At 47.2% G+C, this 17,937-nt stretch overlaps 1 protein-coding gene across 2 annotated transcripts in view; it reads left to right on the top strand.

Moving 5' to 3' along the window:
• The window catches only part of fat2 (FAT atypical cadherin 2), a 97,491-nt gene that overhangs the window by 67,130 nt on the left and 12,424 nt on the right, over positions 1–17,937 (top strand). The window contains exons 20-24 of one of the 2 annotated variants that reach the window (XM_053878436.1): positions 4,207–4,404; positions 5,114–5,714; positions 5,818–6,018; positions 8,374–8,528; positions 15,690–16,143. In XM_053878436.1, coding sequence (XP_053734411.1) covers positions 4,207–4,404; positions 5,114–5,714; positions 5,818–6,018; positions 8,374–8,528; positions 15,690–16,143 — 1,609 coding nt within the window. Of the gene's footprint in view, positions 1–4,206; positions 4,405–4,573; positions 5,060–5,113; positions 5,715–5,817; positions 6,019–8,373; positions 8,529–15,689; positions 16,144–17,937 lie in introns of those variants that run through there. The other variant, XM_053878437.1, reaches the window with a different exon arrangement.

The raw sequence follows: 17,937 nt of genomic DNA, 5'->3' as shown, positions 1-17,937 counted from the left end.
GGATTCTAAATAAAAATAATTTATTTATGTCTAAATGTTGCTTTGATCGACTTAAATCGTGGGATTTGCTACCTAGTTTGCGTGAAATTGTGTGGCAATTATTTCCTCACGTCGTGTTATTCTGCAGAGTATTTTACACAGCATGCTACTGGCTAGTGGAAAAGAGTCGTGACGCAACATTGGAGGAACATCACCAGCTGATGCTGGGACAACTTCCAGCCAGCACCTGCGTGTCCTCCGCTGAGCTCATGTGGTTGCCTCGCAGTGGAAGCAGCTCTGTTAGCATTCATTTCTAACCACCGCGACGTGATTAGAAGAAGCCCTTCATGTGTGGCGAATCAATGCATGAAACGGTGGAAGAATAAGAGCGTGGCGTGTGGTCGACATGGCAGCGTTGTTGACGCTGAAGCAGCGTGACGGAGGAGCGTCATCTCCAAGAAGGCACAAGGCATTTACCCTGATTCGCTGCGGCAGACCCTTTACAGATGAGGAACCAGAAGAGGCTGGTTCCACAACATTCTGTTGGGTTTTTCTTCACATCACTAGTACAGTGTGTACGGATTTCATTTGAGGTGAATGGTGAAAATGTATTTTGTATGCCAAGATATTCAGCTGAGTTATACAACAAACTTACAATTTGCAAAATGCAGGAATTTAATAATGTATTTTTGCGTCTTCAAATGAACTTGTCATCTAAATAAAGGTGAACGCACAACCTCTAATCCTGAGTTGGAAACACGGGCCAAATGCTTCTCAAGAATTTATGACTCACACAACACAGTCTGTAGATTATATCTTGTCGGAGCCAAAGCTCTTCATATTCTTGGCACCTTCTTTTCTCAATAAAACCTTGAAGTCGCTGCCAGGACTATTAAATGAAGTAGCACGACGTGTCTGTCAGAGATATACGTCCTGAAATGACGAAGCTTAGGGCTACATCCACCCGAAACATTGTGTCCTTGTTTATGTGTCTTGTATTGTAGGTCTCTTGCACAACTTCCAGCAGCTGCAAGCCCCAGTATTACTGTCATTGTGCAACATGAAGTCAGCATCAGGCTAGGATTGTATTTTCTTCATTGATTGTTGCTGCCAAAAATTCCGGATTTTGCAGCAGATTTTTAAATATGGACTGAAATTAATGTCAATTTTGAGCTTAAAATAAAGCTCAACAAATATGCTTTATTTGCAAGAGGCACACACCTACACATAATAAATGATGATAAATATGTTTTTGACGATGATGTTCCATGAGTAGTTGCGGGGCTGACAGCGTGTTGCGAACCATGGTTGTTTTGTTACGGAGCTCCTCACAAGGGCGGAGACAGACGGAGGTTTGGATGGGTGGAGTGTGAGAGATAAAGGTGGGGAATGTTTATGTGTGTGTCACTGGAGTTGTTCAGTGGGTCATTAATCCAGCCAGTTAAAAAAGTAGCTGCTGACATGTTCCACAGGGTCACGATGTTGAGAGTCAGAAACAGCCTGGAGAGAGTCTGGAGGTCAGCCATGTTTGTTTACGTCCGACCCATGTAGTGTTCGGGTGATGCTGCACTAGTGAGTTCCACTTTTTAGTTCTGTCTATTTGACAGTTCAGTCATGGGAATTCGGACATTCGTGAGTGCATTCAGAATCCTTCACGTCCGAATCGTGTTCCCTTGGCGGCCATATTTGTTGGCAAATGTGAGCGTTTGGCGTCACACATGACTTCATCCGGGCGAAAGGAGGCTCACCAATCAGCGGAATTGGCGGGAAAGTCTGGTGGTTTAGACGTGCAGCCACTTGCTTGAAAGGTGAAGAGGGTGGATGAGGCAGAGGGTAGAAAAGTTTGTTCAACCTGCGACATCACTGGTCACACACACCACTCAGTTGGGCCCTCAGCTCTCTGTGTGGCATCATCTCCAGCTCCGGCATCGACCGCACACGACTGTGGCAACTTGTCATCACTCTACCTGCTGCACCGCTGCCAAATCGGAAATCCCCGACCCGTCACAGTATATAGCTGCTTCACGAGCCAAACACTCTGGGTGGGTGATAAATCCACATTCCCCCATCTGTTCCCGCCTCAGCAGCCAGCCGGCCTGATGAAGATAATCTGATTGCATTACACAGATGGATCAGGAGAAATAAAAGAACAAATGACCTCTCCTCCCTTCACATGCCGCCCCCCTCTCTCCGCTCCTTGATTCATTATTTATCACCGCGGGATCGACCCCGGTTCCTCGACTCCAGCAGGTGATGCAAACCACCGCCCTCCTGCGGCGCTGCGGAGGTGATAAATCTGCTTGAATCAACTGTAAATCCTCCAAATCCTGACTGAAACTTCACAGCTGAATGTTAAGCAGCATCACATGAATAATCCATGAGAATGACTCATATTTAATTGCATTAAAATGATGCATTTGCATGTTTACCGGCCCGGCTGAGTGTGAAATGTGCACTGAGGATTTATGGGCCGAATGGAACGTATATGTGTTTAAGTGAGAAAGGTGAGTATATACGGTATGGTCCTTACTGCCATTGTGGAAACACGGTTGTTGCACTGGAGTATGAGTCTCGAAAACTTGAGTCAGTGAGATTAAACTCTCCATTAATGCATAAAGTGAAAACCTGAAACCCTGGAAAACTTCATGGATTCATCCCATGATGTTTTTTTTTTTAGTCTAAAGACTCAGTGGCCTTCAGCCATGAGGATGCTGGTGAAGAAAGAGCTGAGCCAGAAGACAAAGCTCTCTACAGACTGGTGGGTTTCTTCTCTCACCTGTGGTCACCAGCTTTGAAATGACCGAGAGAGCTTCTCTGTGTGGACTCTCTGAGAGAAAGAAGCTCAGTCATCCAGGAGAGACTCAGATGAGAACCTCTACACTTCTGGCTTGGCCCCATTGTCAGGATGCCTCATAGTGGATGTGGTAGTGGATGAGGTGTTATTGTAGGAGGTTACCCCTGGAACAGCTCGGTATTCATTAGAACTGACAGAGATTAGAAGAGGAAGATGAAGAGACCTTTCACAGGTGCACAGAGCGAGACAGGAAGTTGTGTCCTAGTTACCGCGGCTCAGTGACGTGACTGGCAGAACATTCCCCTAGAGGCCACCAAAAACTAGGTCACCTTAAGTAGATGTCCATATTGTGTCCCAACATCACAGTATTCAGGCAGGGATCATAAATACCAAGACTAATATCACATATGTGTCACTATATGGATCTTCTTCATGTTCATCAGATCCATGGACCTCATTGGCTGCCTTCCCCTTTATCTTCAATCTGCTGACCGTGTTCTTTAAAGTCCAACTACGTCTCAGAACATCCGTTTTCAGAGACAACCACATTTCACCTTCTGTTCTATTACCTTCGACTTGTTAGTGCCACCTACTGAGCGTTGAAAGCAAGGGCACTGCTCCATGAAGCTCCTTCAGCCTGTCACTAATGACTGGTGTCTGAAAATCGAGTCAGAGCTCGGTCGACTCTCAGCTCCTCTGACTGGAGCAGCGCGTCGACCTTGACTGGGATCAGACCTGATTTGGGAACTTGGTGATTCCTCCACTCCGAGTTGATCTAAGCGCCGAGAGAGTTGCTGTTCTCGCTCATGAATCTCCCTCAGGAAGTTGAGCATGAATCAGTGACTTTGACTCTTTCTTGTACCTTCTTTGTGTTTGGTGATTCATGTTGTAATTTAATTTGAAAACATGACTCGATCGCTGTCGCGTTTTACTCCATTAACTTCAAATACTGTCACCGGCTCCCAAAAGTGTTTCCTTTTTACTTTGAAGATTGATGAACCATTTTCTGGAGGCTGAGGGATTCTATTAAAGTCACTACAGTGTGAAAATAAACTTGAAAGTATCTTGTCAGACATGATTCATCACAGAGCCCATTTAAATAGCCCCTTTTCTTCCCCCTACAATTAGATCATTGGTTTTCTTTATTGTGAATTTATGTCGAGGTGTTTTTGCCTTTTTTACTCAGAAGTTGCACGTAGATTTGTCCTGCGAACCGTGTTTTTTATATTTTAAATTAAATTTCAGCATTTGTCGATGCTGCATTTGTCACATGACTACTGTATTTGTCAGTGTTTACTAGTAAATACTTATATATACAGATAAATAATTGGGTAATATAAATGAAATCCAAATGTTGAGAAGGAAGCAGTTCAGGCAGTGACTCCCTCCTGAGTTACGGAGTGATTTTCTCCCTACTCCATGGTCTCCTGCAGGAGGGTGAGGCGGTGGGCAGCAGCTTCCTCCAGTTGGTGGTCACAGACAGGGACACGCCCAAAAACGGCCCACCGTTCTCTTTCCACATCATCAGTGGCAACGAAGACCGACGCTTCCAGGTGGACCAGGGAGGTCTGCTGTCGCTGTCCGCCCCCCTCAAGAAGAAGGTCAAACCTCATCACCAGCTTAAGATTCAGGTGGGATGCTGCTGCTTCTTCCTCTGTCTTTCCACGTTTTCTTTTGTTTTTTCTGTTCACATGACCTTCTGCTTTCTACACGCTGACTCTTCTAACTCTGGCTTGTCTCCACCCTGCCTGCACTCTCTTCTTCTCCTTGGTCCGTCGCTCTGGATATTCAATCCCAAAGGCAGCTTCAATAGAGTAGCTCTTCTCCCTCACCTACACACTCCCCCACCTCTCACTCATGCTTTCTTCTTCTCATGTTCCATGTCTCTCTTACGTGTCCTTCCACCTTGAGTTTCTATTGAGTGCAATATAGCTCCACTACTCCCCTGGCCATCTCCGACCTTGTTGGACAAGGTCAAACCTCACCGCCACTACAGCGGACAAAGGTGCATACAAACTCGACAAACGCAGTGGGGGTACTAAAGAAAATGACAATGAAGCTGCGTCACCTCCACAAATAAAGAAACATTTGGTGGAAGCTGCTTAAAATGTCGCGGAGGCTGTTTTTTCTAACTGATGAAAGAGTTGCTCTGCATAGATTTCTGGATGGCTGGCCAACTTGTTTCCCCCTGTTATTGCTGATGAGCGAGGTTTCCTTCCATCGCTCAGCATTTCACTCCATCAACCTCTTGTTCTCTGGAGTGGGAGCTCCTGCACAGATCAGCTATTTCCACGCGAACAGGTCACCTTGTGTAACCAGATCTGTGTGGTGTGTCACCAGGTGACGGACAGCGGCCACCCTCCGCTCTCGTCCATCTGTGTGATTAACATCGGCGTCACCGAGCAGAGCAAGTATCCCCCCACCGTCGTTCCCCTGGAGGTCTTCATCACCTCTGCGGGGGGGATGTTTGCAAACCGGGTCATCGGCAGACTCCACGCCTCAGACCAGGACCTGCAGGACGTCCTGACCTACAAGCTGATGTCAGAAAACCCGGCGGGCGGCCGGTTCTCCGTCGATCAGGCCGACGGCAAAATCTGGGCGGACGAAAACCTGGAGGAGGGATTCTACTCGCTAAATGTCAGCGTGACGGACGGAAAGTTCAGCGTGTGGACGGGGGTCAAAGTTCACGTGTGGGCAGCTACACAGAGGGTGCTGGACTCTGGCGTCACGCTCCAGCTGGTGGGGATGACGCCGGAGGAGTTCCTGGGGGATCACTGGCGAGGACTTCAGCGCTTCCTCGGACAGTATTTGGATTTACCCAGACAGGAGCTCCATCTGGCCAGCCTGCAGACGCTGCCCAACACCAAGGTCCTGGAGGTTCTGCTCATCTGGAGGCCACTCGATGGACCTGTCCCGGGTCTGCCGACCAGCAAACTTGCAGGTGATCCATCTCAAACGGTTTTTCAAGTCCCACACCGACAAACACAAACCAGAGATGTTTCTGCACAGCGCGGTGAATTCATATGTTGGTCTGTCTGAAACAGGTATCATCTCGGACATCGAAGACTCACTGGGCCTGAACATCCGCAGGGTCCACCACAACGGCTGCCTGGGCCCTGGGTGTCCACAGCGAGGATGCCGGAACGCCGTCCGTCTGCAGGGAGAGAGCCTGAGCCATTTCACGACAGCCAGAGCGGGTTTCATCACGCCGCGACACACCTGGGAGAGCGTCTGTCCCTGCAACGGTACGTCTGTTAAGCGTCACCGCTGATCCAGACAGTGAATGTGAGGATGCCTTTTATCAGCCTTAAACACAAAACCAAGTTGGTCAGACCGTCATTCAGCGTCGAACACAAAGCCTTGTCTCTCAGCGAACTCTCTTGAAGTCTTTGAGTATCGACATGCCGCTCACGTCGTCCTCAGCTGGCATCCCATCCATCTGAGTGCGCTGCTGTGTACCTCTTGAAGGGTCCACCTTCTGCTGCTCTCTTTTGTCGATGATATAGCGCATCGGATTTCATAAATCTCTGTTGTCTAAGAAAAAAAAAACCTCATTTGAATACGTCAACAGTATTTTGGGTGATGAAACGACACTAACTGATGGGAAGACAGCGGCAGCTGGAGGAGGCGGGGCCTATTCTGCGTTTAATTGACAGCGAATTCGGGGTGTGTCAGAGAAACCATCTGTTTTCACACCTTTTATTTCCCCGCTTCATAAAACACGGCTTTCGTCCATATGTGTGTTGGAGAACAGTAACGTAAACTCCAGTCGTAAAAACAGTCGTGTTACAGTGATCAAGCTAAATTTACGGCAATGTGAATTTCCTCATTCGTCATGTCGCCATATTGCAGTGTGTAATTCATAGACATGGACAAGGAGAACGACAGAGCCAAATGGTTAAAAATGTGGTGTCAAATTGGGTTGTGTTGACGAGAACCTCATGATGCAACACGATACGATCATGGCATCAAAATATCGTGATTCATTTTGATATTCGACTCACTTAACTCACTTAACACTAAGTTATAAATAAAATGAAAGAAGAACCAAAGTCAATACTATAAAAAGAACTTTTCCTTTTTATTATTATTTATATACTGAAAATCAAATATAGTGTCACATACATATAGTTAAACATGTTACTCACTTGAACTACTGTGTAGTTATTCAACCAATATTTTTGTGTCCATTTTCAGAGGATCGGGGAAGAGTGCATGTAGTTTCTGGCAAAAACAGTTAAGTTGTTTGACTTCAACCTCAGCTGAAATATGTGTTTTTATTTTTACAAAAAAAAAAAATCAAATCAATATTTAGTGTCGAACAAAATAATATTCCGATGCACCTGTGACTTGCTGCAGCGACTCTGTAACTCCACCAACTGCCCTCTTGAGCTGAACTGTTAATGCGACCTGACTGCTTTAAATACGGAGGAAGCTGCCTCACCAGGAGTGGTGAGGCTTGAGGTCTCTCTCTGTAAAGTTCAAATCGTCCTGGGGTGTCAAAAACCATCTCAATAGTCATCAGATTGTCCACGGTTCAATCTCACTGTCTGTCCACACAGCTGCCACATTGACTTTCTTTTGTCTGGTAGAAGTTTTAGTTTGTCTTTGTTCAAAGGTATCGCACAATCTCGGGTGTTAAGACGTCGCCTGACTTCCAGACACACCGACCAACATTCCGTCGCAGATTAGCAGCGCCTTAAGAGACACAAGGCGACGGAACACATTGAGCTCTTTGTACCTTCCTAGCGTCTTAGTGCCGTCCCCTCCTTATTTAGACTGGTGAACATGCTCTGGATTTAGCCGATGGGTTGAATGGCGGCGGCGATGCGGGTGCGGGTCTCTTTAAAAGGTGTCAAGGGCAACAGAAAGGTTCATCTTCTCTGCCTTATCTCCCCGATTCATAAGCAGCCTTTTAAGGGTTTCTGATCTGGGCCTCCTGCCTGAAGGAGGCAGTCTATCTGAGTCGCAGTTGAGTGTTTCACAGTCACATCTCCCCATCCCAGTGAGGCCACACAAAAGAGCAGCCAGTCTCAGCAGGTTACCCGGCAGTGATGGAGGGATGGCTGGGACTCCACCCTCGCCATCCGCAGGCTCGCCCCACCCTCTCCTCTTGTCTCCCTCCTGCTGACTCTTCTCTTGACGCGTCCATGTAAAACAGGCTCTGCGAAAGCAGCCCTTGATCAAACTCCCACCGAACGAATTTCATCTTAAACACCAGGATTTTCGGGAAGCCGCGAAACAGCCCAAAGGCTTCGTTAAATTTTTTATCTCAGCAAGACGAGAACGAGAGCAAAGACGGACCAGTTTGTGAATGAACTCATGGTTCATTCAGAGCTCTCCAGCTGCTGACGCATTTCACTGACTCACTGACCAATTACTTTCAACTCTGTCTGGACCCCTTTTCTCTCCGTCCGCTTTCAAAGACATCGAAGAAGAAGCTCTCCTCTTTTCCCTCGCAGTCATGTCTGTCAGAACCCACATCACACTTTACTTTCAGTTTGCAGACTGTTTCATCTGCTGCCGTCACATTTGGAGAACACTCAGAAGACACTGATGTTTATTTACTCATGTTTTTTTTTCCGTTTTCCTTCTTCCAGAGTCAGCGCTGCGATTCAATGACACGTCGTACCTGCGCTACCTCCACCATATGGACGAAGACAGCCATCATTTCACACTCTCGCTCCGGTTCAAGACTTCCCACGAGGACGGTCTCATCATGATGGCCAACGGCACCGACTGGGGAGTATTGCAGGTATTTATCTCTCTGACAGCACAATTAGAAAGAGGAAAGTGAATTCCAGCGCCTCTTTCTGAGGCTGTGAGTGTCCCACATCGCAGTTTGGGTGGGGGCTGTTGATCATGGGAAACAAGTCGAGTTTCTATGGGCTGGATTGAGGTGAAGAAAGAGCTGAGCCATAAGACAGAGCTGGATTTATCTTCTTTCCCGAGGTCTTGGAAGGGACCCCGAGAATGCGATCTCTTAGAGATAGGAGCTCAGTTATCCAGGAGAGACTCTTAGTAGACCTCGGACTAGCTGGTCAGATGTTTTTTTTTCCTGGTAGTCCCAGGAACACCTGGGTAGTCCTTCAGAAGAAGAACAAAAGTGTGTATCTGAATTCTTATGGGACGCAGTGATCAGAGTTGACCACAGTTGTTTTGACCGCCAAGGTTTGATTTGAGAGAAGAACTGCAGTCTGAACACACGCTGGTTGGTGGGGCTTCTGAGAAGGTGGTGGTCCTGACTGTTCGAGATGGTAAGGGTTCAGGTGCCCGAATGAGAAAAGCTCGGGACTGTTTGCTTGTCGTCTGAGCCTCAGTGGAGGACTGACCTAGTGGAGATAATGGCGACTCTGGTTCTGGAAGTCGTGGCAACCTGAGTGAAAATATCCACGTGATATTTTTTGGCTACATTTCTTCAACTGTAAATGAATAAATATGTTGACGAAGGAAACCTTTGTGCTCCTCACAGTGTGGATAATTGTGTCAGGAGAGTTTGACAATACAGTTCATTGACTGATGACAATTTGCGTCAGCACGTGTTCGCAGCAATCATGCTGTCCAGAGACGGAACTGACAACAAAAGACGTAGAAACCATAGAAACATCTCTGCTGTCGACCGCCTCGTCGCCTCCTGAAGGTGCGGCTGAATTGCGATGAGCCTCTGTGGGAACCTCCGGCGGCTGCTCCTGCTGTGTAGAGATCAAACATTTTGAGCTCATGTTGGTTTGTAATTGTTTGGATCCCGGGCCACATGGGGGTGATAAAGATCTGTGAGGCTTCCACTGAGAGTGTTGTCTTCCAGGTGTACTATCTGAGATGAATCTTATTGGGTGTGAGTCCATCGTATGAATCATCCAAAACACCAGTATTGTCAGTAACTGACCGAGTCGCTTTTATTTACTGTCCATCCACTGAGGAAACACATGAGCCTAGTTCCGATTTGGTCACACAGTCTAGACTTGGAAAGACAATTGTAGTAGTTGAAGTCCGGAGTTGTCCTATCAGCTCAAGTCAAGAGGACACAATGACATTTGAGGTCTCAAAAGAGCGTCTGAAAGAGGTTCTAGAACCGTCGACAGGGACATCTGAGGATCGGCTACTCTTTACGTTAGCGCTGAACTCAGATGGTTGCTCCCCTCAGTAACGTTAGCAAGTAAGCTACCCAGGAATCATGTGACCATAATGGTATATCTATCTTCATGTGGGTTGCAGTTTGAATTTGTCTTAATCCACAGAGTTGCTGTCCACAGAAAACATGCTAATGCTAGAGGTCAGGACTCTTCTCCAGGTTGAAAGAAAACTGAATCCTTTTATTTGGTCCTGCAAGGCTAAGTAGCAACCATGGAATCAGCTCCTTGAAGATACATCAATCGATAAAGTAAACACGTAAAGATCCAACCTGCCTTTCAGAAACCCAGTCTTGACACCAAAGATCCAAATAACTTTAGACCAATTTCTGAACTTAGCTAAGGTCATAGAAAAAGTGTTGTTTCTCCACCTGCGTAATGCTGTGAAGGTCGGCGTGAAACCTGCTGTTCCTTGTCACAGCCTTGCTTGACATGTACATATGTCACTAGATTCATATTCATACGCTTCCGTGTCCTTGAACAACAGTGTAGGACGGTGACCTTGTCTGTAACTCACTGCCCCATTGATGTCAACGTTTACGAGAGCACATCGGTGAACAAGGGTGGATTCCCCCTTGGTCTGAACCCTCACCCATGAGCCCTTTCATCCTTTTGATGCCCCCAAGGTGCTTGACCGAGGAGGGGAGCAGGGGTCCACATGGATAACACACACTCTGTAACGTGTCAGTGAGTACATCACTGCATGAGTGAGCGTCTCCTCCTTCCTGTCACACCGTTATTGCTAAGTTAAAGCACTTAACCCCTTCCACGCTCCTCTCGCACGAGGGTGAACACTATAATCACCATCATTGAAGGTCAATGTCGGCCGAATTACCGTCCACGCCTGAGCCGCTGGCAGTTATTACACGTCATGGCGGACCACTGTCACACCCTCTGCTGACACCCAGTCAGATTCAAGTTTGTTGGCAGTGCATCCTTTCCAACAATCACACGTCTGATCGTATCCAGCGCGGCGTCCTTTTATCTCTGTGAAGCAGATTGCCTCATGCTATGTATGCTAAACGCCTGACTGAATATCAGAGGCGACAGTAGCGGCATGCACACACAGTTTAAGGCTCCAGATTAGCAAGCAGATGATGCAAGTCTGTTTTTTATTCCAGGTTTTGTTCAAGTGTAATGGACTCATCGTTGCCCTTTACATTCACTCCTGATGAATTTTGCTACCAGGAGACTTCCGGGAATAAAAAGAAAAAAAAAAATCATTGGCGGTTTTTGGAATAGAAGATGGCTCAGAAGAGGCTTTACATTAAGGATGGATGGAATAATGAGTCTTGGTGTTCTTAGAGACATGAATAATTCTCTCTCTGTCGGTCCAGACATGAGGCGCTGCACCCTTGTGGCTTGGTCTCGTTCATGTGGCGCACTCAGGCTGCATATTCAAACACTTTAATTGTGAGTCTCTCCCCGGGCTCCTCCTCCAGGGTGTCTCACTCCACAAGGGTGAAAAGAAGCGGCTTCAAAAGGAAAGTGGTCGTCTGGATCCCGATCCACACCTTTGCTACCTCAGAGGTGCCGCTGCAATGTGTGCTAACAACCACCAAATCTCATCAGTGCGCACCAGCTAGTTTCTTAAAGTAAGAAAATACAGATTGAAGCTCAGTCGTATTCTCGGTGGTCGCCAGTCCAGTCCTCTCGTTTGAAGTGGAAATGCATGAATGAGAAGGCGCCGTGGCAAGCAGAGCAGAAGAAGTAATAGTGGCTCTTCAGAAACGCGGTGGCTCCCACCTGACGCTGACACAGATGTAGCAACTGGACCGTGCACGCGCCTGCTTGGTCTCGTTGCGCAACCTGATTGACTTTCTAGATAATTCACGCTTTTATGTCGTGACAGATGAGAGACAGAGGAGTTCAGGGACTTGTTCAAGGGCACTCGAAAAACAATCCACCTAACAGAGACTAAAAAGAATCGGTCGATCATCACTGTTACTGAAATCTATCGAATGATCACTCGCGAATCCTTCTTAGACTCGCCCACTTTGCATCATAGAAACACAGGACCAGACCCAGCGATGAAGGGGCACTGCTTCTGGTGGTGCTATTACAACCTTAGACCACAAGTCAGCCCTTCATTTCTTCACCCTGACTCGAGCGCCTCCTGGACTCCATTCTGCTTGTGATTATTTTGACTCCACATGAGCTGACAACCACAGCATCTTCTTCTGTAAGGACGCTTTCACACTACGGCTTCTGTCTCGAGACAAAGCTGTTTGTGAACACAAGCGAGTCGGGTTTTGGCCGCGGACTTCATCCCGGCTGTCTCGGTAAACTCTCAGCGAGTGGTGAGCTTCTCGCCTTAGGCGACTCAGCGCTGGAAACTATGTGAAAAGCGCGACTCCACAGTAACATGATAAATGCTGGGCAGTAAAGGGTCTGATAGCTGTCTGGGCGCACAACATCAAAAACAACTTCTCAAACTCCCAAAACACTGAGGTGTGCAGCTGAGAGCTGCCGGAAAATTGCACTCGGGAACAGGAGCGCAGGGCAACGGTCTGGGACTGGCGATGTGTGCGGATGTTTGATATCTCACGTGTTTTCGCCTTTAGTAGGCTGATAAACACCTGACATTATTGACAGACAGATTTGCTTAAATGAATAATGCCGCGCTCAACAGTAACTGTTTTCACTGCTGTGATGTGGCTGCACCATAGCTGTCTATATGAGGAGGACTGGGAGGAGGAAAGACGCAGCTTGAGTTACTGAAGATCACCAGACTATTCATTGGTCATTTCTGACGTCAGGTTCTGAACTTGATCTTGAACCGATTAAAACCTTCTCAATCGTCAGTAATCTCTCTCACTATGTTCAACGTGTTGTGAGAGCAGCGTGGATCAATCCAGACGCTGCGCAGGACAACACTCTTCCATGTTTTGTTTTGGCTGTGAAACACCACATTCTGTTACAGCTGTGGTGGAGCTCCGTCATCAGTACATATCTGAGGTGAGGACGAACCGTAGTACTAAGAATTGACAGAAATATGGAGGTCAAGCCGATGGTGGTTAATAAGTTGTCGTGTGGTTCATGGTGTGCTTCGTTGTGGGTCAAAAACCAGCTATTTTATTAACTCTTCCAACTCTGACTCCTGATTCTCTAGACACGCATCATGTCAGTGACCTTTAAAGTCCAGTGAAGCTGCTGCTCTGACGTCACTGTAGTCTCCACCCGGCTGGCAACCTTCATCTCCGTCCCTCTCTCGAGATGATTGACCCAAAATATTTGACCTATTGCCTCACGACAGATCACTATCTCATCAGCCAACAATCTCATCATGGTCCCCACTTTCACCTTGAGTCCAACATGGCTCACCCCACGCTCTCATTCCCCTCACATATGACCTGCAGCACGCCCAGATAACGTCCCGGATCTTCTCCTCTTCGAGTCCGTCCTTCTCTCATGGCCTGAACAACTCTCTATAGTGAGCATGGTGACCTCTGTTCAGTCGACCAGAAACTTTCTTGTATTACAATTCACTCACTAACAAGGGAGGAACATTTCCACATGGAAACTACCAAATCATCTTCATGAAATCCAATTTTCATCTGAGCAAACCAACTTGATTTACTGAACCCCATCACTGCCTCCAACTGTAGATTCTGCCTGGACCCCATGCTCAAGTTCTGTGTGAGTGAACGCTGTAGCTAGTGTTAGCGGTGAGGCTGTAGCTCTGTATTTATCACTCTCCTGTGTTTGTGTACATATAAGCAGAATTCATGCAACACCGCTGCATGCTGCACACAGCAGTATTAAACATCCCCGCAGAAAGTGATGCGTCCCAGTCCGCAGGGTCGCTGATTTACGGAGCCGTGAGGCTGTGATGCTGTCGAGCCTGCGTCCCTGCGGAGCGCGAGCTGGCACGGCGCCCGGGCTACACGGGCCGGTGCTGATCCTGTAAATCCCCTGAGCGTCAACAGCACAATCTCCGCAACTATCCGCCATAAATCTTGGGCGGATATCACAGAAAGTCATGTAAAATGGATTAAAAAACAATGCTGTTTTTCCCCACACAGCGTTGTGATCCTGGACTCCAGCTCTGGAGCTTTCGCCAGGCAAACAAATCACCGCTGATGCGTCTTCTGTTCCGAAGCAGGGACCTGTGGAAGAGACAGAAAGCAAACGAGCGTTTTCCCCAAACCACGCCAGCACTGCCTGACCCTACTTTACTTTTAAAAACAGCGCAAAATATTAAAATGCTGCGGCGATTAAAGAGGCGGTATCAATAATGCATCGTGCCCGCTGCCGTCCGAAGGGGTGTCGGGTAGCAATTTGCAAGACACATACTGCATCTGTATTTTTAATGTGGAGGCCATGAAGATCCTTCGCTACATGAGTAGATAAAAGGTGCGCGAGGAAAAAAAAAAAAAAAAGCTGCTGGCTTGTTAGTTTGCAGGAGTGCTGAGTCGGCAGTAATGATAAGAGGCCCACGCTGATGTTGATGAATAAATGCGCCTGCCTCTGTGAAGTGTGGTACAGGGGCAACATCAGCAACATGCCTGGCTGACAGGAAACACCCATTCTATTTGTTACTCTAAAGACTTGTCAACACAAACACAGAGAGGGATACGTTTTGTTCAGCTGCAATGAACATGGTTTTTCCTGAATAACGCGGCTTGGAAATATCATATTGTCATAAACCACACATTCCCAGATGACTCATCCCAAACTCAACAACTTAACTTCAACTTAGCAAGTGAGATGAACTTGGTTTTATGGCATGAAAGACAGCAAGGCGCCTTGGAACAGCCCCCCGAACCAGATGCACCAAGATGAAGCATGTTCACCCACTGTGTTCTATTGGTGCGTTCTGTTAAAGGTTCCCTGTCTTGCTCACACCTGCAGTGCTCAGTGCTGCTGTTGCATTGAGGCCATTGCTATTAATGATATTTCAAAAAAACTTACCAAATTATATACATAAAATAACTGTATGGAATTGATAATGGGCTTTAAAGAAGTCACAATATGAGTGTAAACCTATGGCTTGATGGAGGGCTGAAAGCCTTTAGTTTTAGCTTCATTTCCTCTATTCTTTTAGGTCATTCTAGTTCATGTTTCTTGGGTTTTTAGTTACATTTTCACTTCAACTACCAATAGTTTGTGCTTCAAAAAGGTTTTGGGTTTGAATCCATCTTCTTTGTCTTTCCTTTGTATGTTCTTCCCTTCCTTTGCTGTCCTTTCCTGGCACTCTGATTTCTTCTCACCACCCAAAACTTCTTAACAGTATTTGTCTTGAACAGCTAATGGCCATTCATGGTTTCATAAATCTGTAGTTTTGTTTTGGAAAACAAAAACTCTCTGTCTGGTCCTTCATCTTGGAAGGACAGAGATGCAAGAGTTTTCTCTCCAGGGAGCAGCTGAAACTCTGGCATCCAGGAGAGACTCTGAGTGAAATGTGTCAGAATGTCAGTGGAGACCAGTGTGCTGCACCCACCGCCTCAGACTCTGTTTTCCGGGTCCTTGTCTTCAAGACACTGATCTCAGATTCATGTTTTCAATAACAAAATGTTTCAGCTGTGTCTGTCTGGGGAGATGGAGAGAACCATTGCCTGTCATGATGTGTTCTTATTGAGCTGAGCAACATCCAACTATTCTCTCTCTGAGATTTTCCGAGACCATAAAAACCACGAACTGGCAGCTTCTATCGGAACAAAGCAAGGTGAACTCGGAGAGAGTGTCTCGGTCCAGAGAAGTGCTCAGGATCTTATCAGCAACCCAGCTCATTATGCCGCCGTCTGATAAATGACTTGAATATTTAAGGTGTGCTCTTCCTACAGCTGATCCACGGAGCGCTGCGCTTTGACTACAAATGTGAAGGTGTCGGTCCAGGTGGGCTCACCGTCAGGTCCGCTTCCGTATCCGATGGTCGCTGGCACAGCGTCCTTCTGGAAGTCACCTCCACCTCCGTCAGACTGAGCCTGGACCAGCAGCACCCGGCCACCGGCGCTCTGTCCCAGCCGTGCAGGATGATGCGCGCCCATGGCGCTCTGCTCTTCGCCTCTGTCCCTCAGGAGGCCAGCCAAAAGGCCAAAAGTCATCCCCGTGGTTTTATTGGCTGCCTGGAGAAGCTGGAGCTCAACGGGGAGCCAATTAGAGTTGGAGATGCTGCAGAGTGGAGCCAGTCCGGCTACAGGAGGGTGTTCGGGGTCCACCAGTGCTGCAGCGGGGCGGCAGGCTGCGACAGTAACCCCTGTCAGCACCAAGGAGTGTGTGAGGAGGACGCCAGCGGAGGTACGTCAGAGCTCCACGTGACAGGCAGATTGAGTTGTTGTCCGTCTCATGAGAGCTCCCAGTTTTTCTCTGAAGACACTTTAGAAGGTGAAAACCTGCTTAAGATTCGGGGCGGCCTTCTGTCTGACACTGAAACAGAACAAAGGTTCTGTTAAAGTGGATCATGAGGGGGATGAATCCTTCAGGAGGGCTCCAATTAAACTAAGGGTCAGGATGTGACCTGGAAACTATATGATAACCAAGACTCATCATCAGAGAGGACTCATTGTGTTGCGACATCTTAGTCCTCCGTCGTCTCTGGCTGTTTCAGTACAGCAGCTGATCTCCAGATAACACCGCCAGCTGTAAAATAATTCCTCTCTAAATACTTTGTGTATGAAGCGGGATATCAAACCGAACATAAACCTGCGGCCGATTCCGATCTGTGCGCACAAACAAAACCTCCGGCTCTTATCTGAAATCCTGTTTGTATTTCTCTATCGGTTGTTTACCTGTGAGGTCAGAGCACCCGCCGGTTTCTCCTTCGCTGCGCCGGGAAAGCGCTGATTGCATACGAGGCTGAAGGTGATGGAGAGTTTACGAAAATCTTAGTTGTGGGAAACAAAAAAAATGATCTTTGAAGGTCAGGAAATCATTCAAAAACACAGAGAGATTTTTTTCTGACCTGGTGACGTACGTGAGTTTAACAAACCACGTCAGTCTTGTGAGCTCAAGACCTTTCAGGTTCAGGTGTTTGTCAGTGATTTTTTTTATGCTCCTCCATCTTTGTCCTTTGGTTCATTTGCAACATGCTATGTGAATGCTATGCCAAGGCCTCAGCAAGTGCCAAGTGGTCAGCAGTGAATTTCTGACATCCTCAACCTGGTTTATGGCCAAAAAATGTAAGTCATGTGTCCACCCCGCCATTTTGTTTGCGGTTGAGGGGTCAGAACGTGAAGTGAAGAAACCCAGAAACCTCCTGGGCACGGAGGCCTGGCGGAAGAGGTGTTCTCAGGTGAACTGAGAGATATAATCTCACCAACATGTCACAGTGAACCAATGAGATGGTTCCTCCTCAAGGCTCCTTGAGCACTACTTTTATTCCAAATCCGTGCACACAAAAACCTACTTTTAGAAAGGCTTCACTTCAACACCTTTAAAAAGAGGTGCCACAAATCGGCGGAAGAAATATGAATAATTTTCAGGGTTTTTTTTGGCTGTTCTGAATGAAGCCGGGCGCGAGAGCCTATTTTTTCAAGAAAATCCTCTCATGAAAACCCATTCATAACTTTCTGAATTATGCTGAGGAGAAGCCGTCGAACCAGCGCTGGCGGAAAACATCATTCTAATCATGTTCAGAGACTGAAACCAAAAGCATAGCCGAAGCCGAACAATTCCGCCTCGACGCGACGTGACTCCTGGAGATGAGTCATTCTTGAACATCTTTAAGTTTGACTCCATTAGTCTGTAATTCAATAACCAAGTCATTCATGCCTTGATACATTTGTCTCCACCAAAGGGCTGTGAGAGCGTTAATATGTGAGTCATGTCTTGCGGAGGAGGTAAAAAATTCATTCAGCGTTACTTCACATGTATTCAAGACCTTTGCCGCTGACGCGGCTCACCCCGCGCGATTGTTCGGCATCGCTGCACTCTGAGAATAGACGCTCCAGGTATTAGCTCGGAATCCGAACCCCCGTCACGTCTGTCATGGAGTCACACACCTGTGGCAGACACTCGCACCTCGCACCAGTCGGATCAGACCTTCACCATGACCGCTGCTCTTTGTATTCAACCCCTGTTTGGTTTGCTTGG

This window comes from Synchiropus splendidus, chromosome 11, assembly GCF_027744825.2.
Source record: "Synchiropus splendidus isolate RoL2022-P1 chromosome 11, RoL_Sspl_1.0, whole genome shotgun sequence".
Lineage (NCBI taxonomy): Eukaryota > Metazoa > Chordata > Actinopteri > Syngnathiformes > Callionymidae > Synchiropus > Synchiropus splendidus.
The sequence above is the reverse complement of the archived record's forward strand: the minus strand, read 5'-3'. Positions and strand labels throughout refer to the sequence as shown.